The 12,439-nt window shown below is 36.0% G+C and overlaps 2 protein-coding genes across 3 annotated transcripts in view; both read right to left on the reverse strand.

The window, feature by feature from the left end:
• LOC142240036 (putative sodium-coupled neutral amino acid transporter 11) overlaps positions 1–12,439 on the reverse strand; it is a 143,394-nt gene that overhangs the window by 125,889 nt on the left and 5,066 nt on the right. Inside the window, exon 2 of the mRNA XM_075311758.1 lies at positions 9,609–9,671. Within this exon, the coding sequence (XP_075167873.1) occupies positions 9,609–9,671 (63 nt within the window). The remainder of the gene's footprint in view (positions 1–9,608; positions 9,672–12,439) is intronic.
• Positions 1–12,439, reverse strand: part of LOC142238166 (uncharacterized) — a 370,552-nt gene that overhangs the window by 31,682 nt on the left and 326,431 nt on the right. Inside the window, exon 11 of one of the 2 annotated variants that reach the window (XR_012722669.1) lies at positions 9,603–9,671. The exons of the other annotated variant lie outside the window; for it this stretch is intronic. The gene's annotated coding sequence lies outside the window, so the exon portion shown is untranslated. Of the gene's footprint in view, positions 1–9,602; positions 9,672–12,439 lie in introns of those variants that run through there. 2 annotated transcript variants of the gene reach the window in all.

The following is a 12,439-nucleotide window of genomic DNA, read 5'->3' on the forward strand; positions in this document are numbered from 1 at the left end:
ACCGGGGACTTATAAGCCAACCTGTTACGATGAAGGTTATCAAAAATTGGACCGATGTATATCTGCCGTATAAATTTTAGACCAATCGGCTTCTATATGTGCAAGAAATGAAATCACGACTTTAGTTCCTGATCAATTTAAAGGGTGATTCTTTTGAGGTTAGGATTTTCATGCATTAGTATTTGACAGATCACGTGGGATTTCAGACATGGTGTCAAAGAGAAAGATGCTCAGTATGCTTTGACATTTCATCATGAATAGACGAACGATCTGCCACAACGTCGAATTTTCAGTGAATGGGCCCTAGAAAAGTTGGCAGAAAATCCGCTTTTTTATCGACAAATTTTGTTCAGCGATGAGGCTCATTTCTGGTTGAATGGCTACGTAAATAAGCAAAATTGCCGCATTTGGAGTGAAGAGCAACCAGAAGCCGTTCAAGAACTGCCCATGCATCCCGAAAAATGCACTGTTTGGTGTGGTTTGTATGCTGGTGGAATCATTGGACCGTATTTTTTCAAAGATGCTGTTGGACGCAACGTTACGGTGAATGGCGATCGCTATCGTTCGATGCTAACAAACTTTTTGTTGCCAAAAATGGAAGAACTGAACTTGGTTGACATGTGGTTTCAACAAGATGGCGCTACATGTCACACAGCTCGCGATTCTATGGCCATTTTGAGGGAAAACTTCGGAGAACAATTCATCTCAAGAAATGGACCGGTAAGTTGGCCACCAAGATCATGCGATTTGACGCCTTTAGACTATTTTTTGTGGGGCTACGTCAAGTCTAAAGTCTACAGAAATAAGCCAGCAACTATTCCAGCTTTGGAAGACAACATTTCCGAAGAAATTCGGGCTATTCCGGCCGAAATGCTCGAAAAAGTTGCCCAAAATTGGACTTTCCGAATGGACCACCTAAGACGCAGCCGCGGTCAACATTTAAATGAAATTATCTTCAAAAAGTAAATGTCATGGACCAATCTAACGTTTCAAATAAAGAACCGATGAGATTTTGCAAATTTTATGCGTTTTTTTTTAAAAAAAAGTTATCAAGCTCTTAACAAATCACCCTTTATATAGAAAAGTCTCCATATAATTATGAACCGATATAGGCTCATTTGCGCATGGCTAATTTCAAGCTGATCGGATGAAATTTGTTCTTCCATGAGACTCTAGAGTCGGTGTATATGAACGCTATATTTAAATATGGATCGATATGGATCAATTTTTACTTGGTAATTAGGAGACTTATACAAACAAAACGTACCGAATTTCAACAGGATTGAATGAAATTTGCTCTTCCAAGGAGTTCAACAAGTCAAACCTAAGGATCGAATTATATGGGGGCTATATACACAGAAAGAAATCACAAAAAATTTTCCAATTAAAGTCTTAATTGAGTCTTAAAAAATATTCAATTAAAAATTTAATTGATTCAACAATTTTTTTAATTTAAAAGCAAACAAAAATGAATGTATCAATTAATTTTTTCCATTGGACCCATTAATTTTTTAATTGACTTTCAATTAGTTTTTTAATTGATACTATCATTTCTGTGATTGCAGACATTTTAATTAAAAAATTAATTGGATCAATTAACTTTGTGATTGAATCAGAAAAAACATTTTTTGTGTGTATAATTATGGACCGATATAAACAAATTTTTGCAAGGTTGTTATAAGGCATATATTGATCACGTACCAACTTTTCATCGGATCGAATGAAATTAGCACTTCCGTGAGATACCGAAAGTCAAATCTGGAGTAAACTACTCCTTCGGTTTTGCCTCAAAATAGGCCTCAGTTTCGGCGATCGCCTCTTCATTGCAGCCAAATTTTTTTCCCTGCGAGCATCCTTTTGAGGTCTGAGAACAAGAAAACGTCGCTGGAGGCCAGATCTGGAGAATACGGTGTGTGGGGAAGTAATTCGAAGCCCAATTCATGAATTTTTGCCATCGTTCTCAATGACTTGTGGCACGGTGCGTTGTCTTGGTGGAACAACACCTTTTTATTCTTTAGATGGGGCCGTTCTGCGCAATTTCGACCTTTAAACGCTCCAATAAGGTCATATAATAATCACTGTTGATGGTTTTTCCCTTCTCAAGATAATCGATAAAAATTATTCCATGCGCATCCCAAAAAACAGAGGCCATTACTTTGCCAGCGGACTTTTGAGTCTTTACACGCTTCGGAGACGGTTCACCGGTCGCTGTCCATTCAGCCAAATGTCGATTGCGCTCAGGAGTGTAGTGATGGAGCCATGTTTCATCCATTGTCACATATCGATGGAAAAACTCGGGTGTATTACGAGTTAACAGCTGCAAACACCGCTCAGAATCATCAACACGTTGTTGTTTTTAGTCAAATGTGAACTCGCGCGGCACCCATTTTGCACAGAGCTTCCGCATATCTAAATATTGATGAATGATATGACCAACATGTTCCTTTGATATCTTTAAGGCCTCTGATATCTCTATCAATTTCATTTTACGGTCATTCAAAATCGTTTTGTCGATTTTTTGATGTTTTCGTCGGTAACCACCTCTTTCGGTCGTCCACTGCGTTCACCGTCCTCCGTGCTCATTTCACCACGCTTGAATTTTGCATACCAATCAATTATTGTTGATTTCCCTGGGGCAGAGTCCGGAAACTCATCAAGCAAAGTTTTTGCTTCCACCGTATTTTTTTCCTTCAGAAAACAGTATTTTATCAAAACACGAAATTCCTTTTTTTCCATTTTTTTCACAATAACAAAATTTGCTTCACAAAAGACGCTCTATCTGACAAACTAATTGACTTACAGACGTCACATTTTGACACGAATCATTTGAAGGTTGCTACTATATAAAAATAATATGCATTTAATAAAGGGTGATTTGTTAAGAGCTTGATAACTTTTTTTTAAAAAAAAACGCATAAAATTTGCAAAATCTCATCGGTTCTTTATTTGAAACGTTAGATTGGTCCATGACATTTACTTTTTGAAGATAATTTCATTTAAATGTTGACCGCGGCTGCGTCTTAGGTGGTCCATTCGGAAAGTCCAATTTTGGGCAACTTTTTCGAGCATTTCGGCCGGAATAGCCCGAATTTCTTCGGAAATGTTGTCTTCCAAAGCTGGAATAGTTGCTGGCTTATTTCTGTAGACTTTAGACTTGACGTAGCCCCACAAAAAATAGTCTAAAGGCGTCAAATCGCATGATCTTGGTGGCCAACTTACCGGTCCATTTCTTGAGATGAATTGCTCTCCGAAGTTTTCCCTCAAAATGGCCATAGAATCGCGAGCTGTGTGGCATGTAGCGCCATCTTGTTGAAACCACATGTCAACCAAGTTCAGTTCTTCCATTTTTGGCAACAAAAAGTTTGTTAGCATCGAACGATAGCGATCGCCATTCACCGTAACGTTGCGTCCAACAGCATCTTTGAAAAAATACGGTCCAATGATTCCACCAGCGTACAAACCACACCAAACAGTGCATTTTTCGGGATGCATGGGCAGTTCTTGAACGGCTTCTGGTTGCTCTTCACTCCAAATGCGGCAATTTTGCTTATTTACGTAGCCATTCAACCAGAAATGAGCCTCATCGCTGAACAAAATTTGTCGATAAAAAAGCGGATTTTTTGCCACTGATTTTGGTAATAAAATTCAATGATTTGCAAGCGTTGCTCGTTAGTAAGTCTATTCATGATGAAATGTCAAAGCATACTGAGCATCTTTCTCTTTGACACCATGTCTGAAATCCCACGGGATCTGTCAAATACTAATGCATGAAAATCCTAACCTCAAAAGAATCACCCTTTACTAGCGACACCATCTATGTGTCAGACCGGGGACTTATCAGCCAACCTGTTACCTAAAAAAGTGCTCTAGTATAGCCAATTGGCAATACCCAAATCAATAATAACTATTTACGCCAAAAAGGGAAGTTAGCGGCATTTCAACACTAGGACAGACGGACATCGCTAGATCGATTCAGAATTTAAATATTAACAAAAATATATAGTGTGGCCGATATGTATTGCAACCAATTTAAGGTTGCTCCAATTTATAAACCGATCGTTTGGCATCTGACATATTTATCCCAGTGATAGTTCATTTTATTGTTAACAAGCTTACAAATGCATTTTGATCGACTACATTCAGAAATAACACTGAAAAAAAGCATGTCAGTTTCCAAAGATTTTGTCTTTACTTTAAAAAAATTGGTATTGATTCCGAGCCAAAGAAGCGGAGAATACAAGTAAGGATACTTTTAAGACACAATTCTTTTTTTAAATTTGGGTTTTGTGTACTTGCTTCTAGAAAGCAAATTTTAATTTTTCGCTTTTTCAGCTGTTTTTCTTCATATACTATCAAAGTCCTTTAAAAACGAGTTCACAACAACTTTATTTTCCAAATTAAGACTCGGCTTCCAGTAAAAATTATGCTATGTTTCAAGTACAAAACGTCTTTAAAATAAAGTGTTGAAAAACATATCCTATATATGTTTTGTAGTCAAGATGCAAAGAGACAACAAATTTAAAGACAATTTCATTAAATTTAAAGAATTTTTCTGAATTATTAAATTCAAGTTGACCTTAGCCCCAACCTTTTTTCTTTCATGTTATGATAACCATTTTTAAGTGAAATCACTTAATTATAAGGACAATACGACTTCATTGAAAAGTTTGTCGACTTTTAGACACGGAAAAAAACTTTATACTAGAGAAACGCGTCTTCTATGCTCAGCAAAATTTGCATTCGAATTTTAAAGACATGAAATCTTTGACCTCACGACAATATTTTTTTTCAATGAAAGTTATTTGCGAAATAACTGCCACATATTATGGGAAAATGTCCTAAAGACAGTATTGAAGCCATGGACAGAGAAATATTTCCCCTTCAGACCATGGATATTCCAACAGAACTCAGCAAGCGTCAACCAAGAAAGGCTTAAAAATAGGGTCCTTTTTTCATTTCTAGCACACAATTGCCACCAAAATCTCCGAATCTTAAACCCTTGGATTTTTGAAGCCTAAAGCATTTTGGAGAGTAGGCTCGGCGTTACAAATAGCAAAAGGGTCGATCATCTTAAGATGGCGCTTAATCGAGAATGAGCCGCAACAACGCAGAACAACTTTCGTACAGCGAGTGATGGCTTTGTCGGCCGTGTGGAGGCAATAATTCATGGTATGGGTTGCCAAGTTGAACAAATCTAAACTGATTCTATAAGTGGATGTTATTTTCGAAAGTTTTGGCTTGTGTACAGTAAAATAAAAAATAAAGTGAAAGCTTTCAAACTTGAACAATCTCAAAACCGGACACATAGGCAATTGTCATGAAACGCTTGCTTTTAAAAACACTCTTAAAAATTACCTCTCGTCACTGAATACCTTACAAATGTACACAAACTTTAGGAGATCGTGTATATTCACTTCTGTACAGTAATAAATTGGAGAATTGAAATGTTGGGCGCACTTAATAAATATGTTGCCGAAGGGGGGAAGTTTCTTCTCTTATCATTTTAATTAAGAAATAATAATTGGACACTCATAGTCGCCTAAATTGTGTCCACATATGGGAGGTGCCCAGCTATAAGAGGACGATTTAATGCGTTAATATAGCAAAAGTCTCTCGACAATATTTCCACATGACTGCCACCTACTGACGCAGTTTCACTTCACTATATCAAATATCAATTAAAGCGGATACCAAAAATTATTTTTATACCCTCCACCATAGTATGGTTGTATATTAACTTTGTCATTCCGTTTGTAACACATCGAAATATTGCTCTAAGACCTCATAAAGTATATATATTCTGTGTCGTGGTGAAATTCTGAGTCGATCTGAGCATGTCCGTCCGTCCGTCTATTGAAATCACGCTAACTTCCGAACGAAACAAGCTATCCACTTGAAACTTGGCACAGGTAGTTGTTATTGATGTAGGTCGGATGGTATTGCAAATGGGCCATATCGGTCCACTTTTACGTATAGCCCCCATATAAACGGACCCCCAAATTTGGCTTGCGATTGCTCTAAGAGAAGCAAATTTAATCCGATCCGGCTGAAATTTGGTACATGGTGTTAGTATACGGTCTCTAACAACCATGCAAAAATTGGTCCATATCTGTCCATAATTACATATAGCCACCATATAAACCGATCCCCCGATTTGGCTTGCGGAGCCTCTAAGAGAACTAAATTTCATCCGATCCGGCTGAAATTTGGTATATGGTGTTAGTCTATGGTCTCTAATGACCATACAAAAATTGGTCCACATCGGCCCATATTTATATATAGCCCCCATATAAACCGATCGCCAGATTTGGCTTGCGGAGCCTCTAAGAAAAGCAAATTTCATCCGATCCGGCTGAAATTTGGTATGTGGTATTAGTATATGGTCTCTAATGACCATGCAAAAATTAGTCCACATCGGCCCATAATTATATATAGCCCCCATATAAACCGATCCCCCGATTTGGATTGCGAGGCCTCTAAGAGAAGCAAATTTCATCCGATCCGGCTGAAATTTGGTACATGGTGTTAGTATATGGTCTCTAGCAACCATGCAAAAAGTGGTCCACATCGGCCCATAATTATATACAGCCCCCATATAAACCGATCACCAGATTTGACTTCCGGAGCCTCTGATTCATTTGAAATTTGGCACGTGGTGTTAATATATGGCCTCAAACTCCCATGCAAAAATTGGTCGAAATCGGTACATAATTATATATAGCCCCCATATAAACCGATCCCCAGATTTGACCTCCGGAGCCACTTGGAAGAGCAAAATTCATCCGATTCGGTTGAAATTTGGAACGTGATATTAGTATATGGTATCCAACAACCATGCAGGAGCCAAAAATAATCTACCAAAATATTTTTGTTATAAAAAACATTGTCAAAATGTTATTTCTATAGAAAATTTTGTCAAAATTTTATTTCTATAGAAAATTTTGTCAAAAATTTATTTCTATAGAAAACTTTGTCATAAATTTATTTATATAGAAAATTTTTTCCAAATTTTATTTCTATAGAAAATTTTTTCCAAATTTTACTTCTATAGGAAATGTTGTCAAAATTTTATTTTGTCAAAATATTATTTCTATAGAAACTTTAAACTTAATTATATACGTATTTAATCGGCCTTTTTATACCCACCACCATAGAATGGTGACGGGGGTATAATAAGTTTGTCATTCCGTTTGTAACATCTCGAAATATCGATTTCCGGCTATATAAAGTATATATATTCTTGAACAGGGAGAAATTCTAAGACGATATAACGATGTCCGTCTGTCCGTCTGTCTGTCTGTCTGTTGTAATCACGCTACAGTCTTCAATAATGAAGCAATCGTGCTGAAATTTTGCACAAACTCGTCTTTTGTCTGCAGGCAGGTCAAGTTCGAAGATTGGCTATATCGGTCCAGGTTTTGATATAGTCCCCATATAAACCGACCTCCCGATTTGGGGTCTTGGGCTTATAGAAATCGTAGTTTTTATCCAATTTGCCTGAAATTTGAAATCTAGAGGTATTTTATGACCATAAAGAGGTGTGCCAAAAATGGTGAGTATCGGTCCATGTTTTGGTATAGCCCCCATATAGACCGTTCCCCCGATTTTACTTCTTGGGCTTATAGAAACCGCAGTTTTTATTCAATTTACCTGAAATTGAAAATCTAGAGGTATTGTAGGACCACAAATACGTGTGCCAAAAATTGTGAGTATCGGTCCATGTTTTGGTATGGTCCACATATAAAACGACCTCCCGATTTGGGGTCTTGGGCTTATAGAAACCGTAGTTTTTATCCAATTTATTTGAAATTGGAAATCTAGAGGTATTTTAGGACCATAAAGAGGTGTGCCGAAAATGGTGAGTATCGGTCCATATTTTGGTATAGCCCCCATATAGACCGATTTCCCGATTTTACTTCTTGGCCTTCTAGAATCCGAAGTTTTTATCCTATTTGCCTGAAATTGGAAATCTAGAGGTATTTTCGGGTCACAAAGAGGTGTGCCGAAAACGGTGAGTATCGGTCCATATTTTAGTATAACCCCCATAAGAACGATCTCCCGATTTAACTCCTTGAGTTTCTAGAAACCGTAGTTTTTATCTGATTTGCCTGAAATTGTAAATATTCTGGTATTTTAGGCTCACAAAAACGTGTATCGGATTAAGTTTTTATCGGTCCATTTGGTAATGCCTCCATATAGACCGACTTCACTTCTTGAGGGTGTAGAAGGCGTACTGATCATGAAAATGGTTTGAAACTCAATGTAAAATTTCCAGATTTTACTTCTACAGATTTAAGATTTCAAATCAAGACGTTATTTTATAATTCCTCTAAAACTCAAACAAAAATGGTTCTTATAAATCCAGAATCTGATATAGTCCTCACAGGTGTAATCTTTAAATTTATCTTCGGGAAGTGTCCTCAAGTCCTCAAGCCCTCCTGAAATTTCAAAGGAAACCCTAATATTTGGTTCATGGTGGTGGGTATTTAAGATTCGGCCCGGCCGAACTTAGTGCTGTATATACTTGTTTAGTTTAATATATACCACGTATGGACTATGTGGTATATATTACGGTGTTAGGAAGTTTTAAGATACCTTGTCATCGGCAAGTGTTACCGTAACCCAAGTAATTCGATTGTGGATGACAGTCTTCAGTAGAAGCTTCTACGCAATCCATGGTGGAGGGTACATAAGCTTCGGTCGAACTTGTTTTTTTTTTCAAAATTCGTACAAGTTTCCTGACCGAAGAAATATCAAATTTTCACCCCACGAGCATCATTTAGGCTCACAGTCGAAAAATGTCTTGTCCTACGAATGCGATTTTTTTCTCAGGATAGAAGACGTATTTTTTTGATTTAAAGTTTTTTTCCTTGTCCAAATGTCAACAAACTGTTGTCTTAAAAATGGGTATCTTAATATGAAAGAAAATTTTGTTGGACTAACCCCCATTTTCATGAAGCTCCGTTAGTGCTAGGTTAGCTAACGAACTTTTAAACCGTACTATGGACATATCTATCATCTTGCCTATATATTCTATATGCCAGTTAGGAGCTTAACTACTAAAAAATTTTTAGTTAAAGTAAACCGAATAGAAGATATTTCCATTTTACTTTCTGTTAACTGGAAGTTAAAGTCCAACGGAGCTACATGAAAATGGCCGTAAGTTCAACTTGTTTTTAATAATTCGGAAAAATTCTTCCCAAGACAAAATCTTTGAAACCGAACAAGCTTATTTTTCAGTGTACATTAATTATGAATAAAATTCGAACTTGTTTGGTATATCTACATAAACATCAATGCAAGTCCACCAAATTCTTCTTCTATTCCCAATTATACAACTTCCATATAAAAGTCCATATACTTAAAAAAAATATTTCTATTTCCATAACTACTGCCACATTCCATAGCTAACTTGGTCGTAAAAATATTCTTTTGTAAAATTCACATCAAATACCAAGTAAAACTAAAAATTGCAATATCATTGTGCATAGTAAGAAAGAAGGAAACTACGAAATAAGTGCAATACAAATGAAGTCCTTTATAGATGACTTCACAACGAAAAATTGTGCAGTGCAGTGAAGAAAGTGCGGGGGTGTGAGAAATTTTACCTTCATTAAATTGTTAAAGTCATTGAATGGATAACCCTCAGCTGTTGTTGAAACATCACTTTCCTACAAAAACAAAAAATAAAAATAAATGAAATGTTCATTAAATTATTTCCATTGTTTTTATTTCATTAATGCCAAATACCATTAGCATATGTCAAGCGAAATTTTACTAAATTAACTGTCAGTCATTTAATTAATTTGTACACGAGCATATCAAACAGGAAATAATGCTGTATTCTTGAATGAAAATTTAGGACAAACTGAAATTCACTTGCAATATGAAATATTTAATTTTAAATGGATGTAAACCATTATCTATGACAAGTGAAAGAGAAAATTGCCTTCGATTTTTTTATTAAAGAAAAATATTTTTAAGTCAAAAAGAAAAATTCATTTGTATTAAATTTTATTCCTAAGAAACGAAAATTATTCTTTCAGTGTATTCGAGTTTATGGTAATTTGAAATTACTGTAAAAATACTTTTCCTCTTAATTAACCAATAATCAACACTAATAATGGAGCATTAAATGAAGCAAACATTTATTATAATAAATATGGATGAAAATTTCGCATAAAATTTTTTAAAGCAAATAAACTTAAAAAATTGGCTCTAGAACTATCACACATAAGTTGGTCTACACAAAAATCTTTATTTCGCATATTGGCCATATTTCACCGAAAATCAATCATAGAATGAGGGTATACTAACTTTCACTCAAAAAAAAATGAACACACCAGGAAGGAAAATTAAGGTTAATTTTAGAAACTTTCAACAAAACTTTATTTTAGGCAAGTTCAAACAACAAATTTTTAGACAAGAACAATTTTGAGGGACCTACGAATTTAGTAAATTTTTATGCTTCATTTCTTTATAATTTTTTTCTCTCATTTTTAGTTCATTTAACTGACGTATACAAAACTTAAAACTTCTTTTATTGTGGAAATTTTAACTAAAACATATTAATTTCCATGAACCAGAATGGAGTTAAGTTCATTTTAGTGCCCTGGGTAGTAGTTCATTGTTTTTTTTTTTTGTTATACCCACCACCATAGAATGGTGACGGGGATATAATAAGTTTGTCATTCCGTTTGTAACACATCAAAATATCGATTTTCGACTATATAAAGAATATATATTCTTGATCAGGGAGAAATTCTAAGCGATATAAGCATGTCCGTCTGTCTGTCTGTCTGTACGTTGTAATCACGCTACAGCCTTCAATGCTGGCGTTATCGTCCTGAAATTTGGCACAGATTCGTGTTTTGTTTGGAGGCAGGTCAAGTTCGAAGATGGACTATTCGGTCCAAGTTTTGATATAGTCCCCATATAAACCGACCTCCCGATTTGGGGTCTTGGGCTTATAAAAACCGCAGTTTTTATCCAATTTGCATGAAATTGGAAATCTAGAGGTATTTAGGACCATCAAAAAGTGTACCGAAAATGGTGCATATCGGTCCATGTTTTGGTATAGCCCCCATATGAACCGATTTCCCAAGTTTGCTTCTTGGGCGTCTAGAAAAATCTAGAGGTATTTTGGGACCATAAAGAGGTGTGCCGAAAATGGTCAGTATAGGTCCAAGTTTTGGTATCGCCCCTATATGAACCGATTCCCGAGTTTGCTTCTTGGGCTTCTAAAATCCATAGTTTTTTCCAATTTGCCACAAATTAGAAATCTAGAAGTATTTTAGGACAATAAAGAGGTATATCGGTCCAAGTTTTGGTATAGCCCCCATATAGATTGACCTCCTTACTTCCTGGGCTTCTAGAATTCCTACTTTTTACCCAATTTGTCTGAAATTTGAATTCTAGAGGTATTTTAGGACCTTAAGGAGGTGTGTCTAAAATGATGAGAATTGGTCCATGTGTATAGCCCCTATATAGACCTACATCACGAAATGTAAATGCATTTATTTTTACCGGTCCATTATGTAAATCATCGATATTGACCGATTTCACTTCTTGAGGGCAAGCAGGCACACTGATCATAAAAATTGCTTGAAACTTAAAGTAAAATTTCCAGATTTTACTCCTCGTAATCATTTAAATAATGGCGGTAAAAATCTACAGATTTAAGATTTCAAATCAAGGCTTTATTTCAATATTTATACGATATGTTTATGATTTCTCTATAACTCAAACAAAATTGTTTCTTATAAATCCAAAATCTGATCTAGTCTTCATAGGTAGAATCTTCAAATTTATCTTCGGGAAGCGTACTGGTTGAACTGATCTGCTTGGGAGAATATCTGTCAATAAATCCCCTGAAATTCTATATATCAGCAAGTAACCCGCTACGGCAAAGAGTTTTCAAAGTAAACTATTACATGGTGGTGGGTATTTAAGATTCGGCCCGGCCGAACTTAATACTGTATCCCTGCCAGCATTTCAAAATTCCATTTCATCTTCATCGCTACCACAGACTCGGAAGTGACACTGCAACAATCGCCAACTGTGATGGGGGTAGCGTATGAAAAAGTATGAAATGTACATGAAAGTATTTTGCCAATTTTTTACTTTCCAAATCGAATAAAGTGATTGTTTTTCAGATATTTTACAGACACGCTGCCTCCATCGAGAATAAAAACACTGGCTGAGAGACGCTGCAACACGTAACATGCCACTTGTACATCAACATCATTCTATTATTAATGAAAACAAGTATATACAGCCGTAAGTTCGGCCAGGCCGAATCTTATGTACCCTCCACCATGGATTGCGTAGAAACTTCTACGAAAGACTGTCATCCGCAATCGAATTACTTGGGTTGTGGTATCTTAAAACATCTTAACATCGTTTTCTAAATTGTGAGTTAGTCTATACGTGGTAGAGA

This window comes from Haematobia irritans, chromosome 5 (genome assembly GCF_050003625.1).
Source record: "Haematobia irritans isolate KBUSLIRL chromosome 5, ASM5000362v1, whole genome shotgun sequence".
Classification (NCBI taxonomy): Eukaryota; Metazoa; Arthropoda; class Insecta; order Diptera; family Muscidae; genus Haematobia; species Haematobia irritans.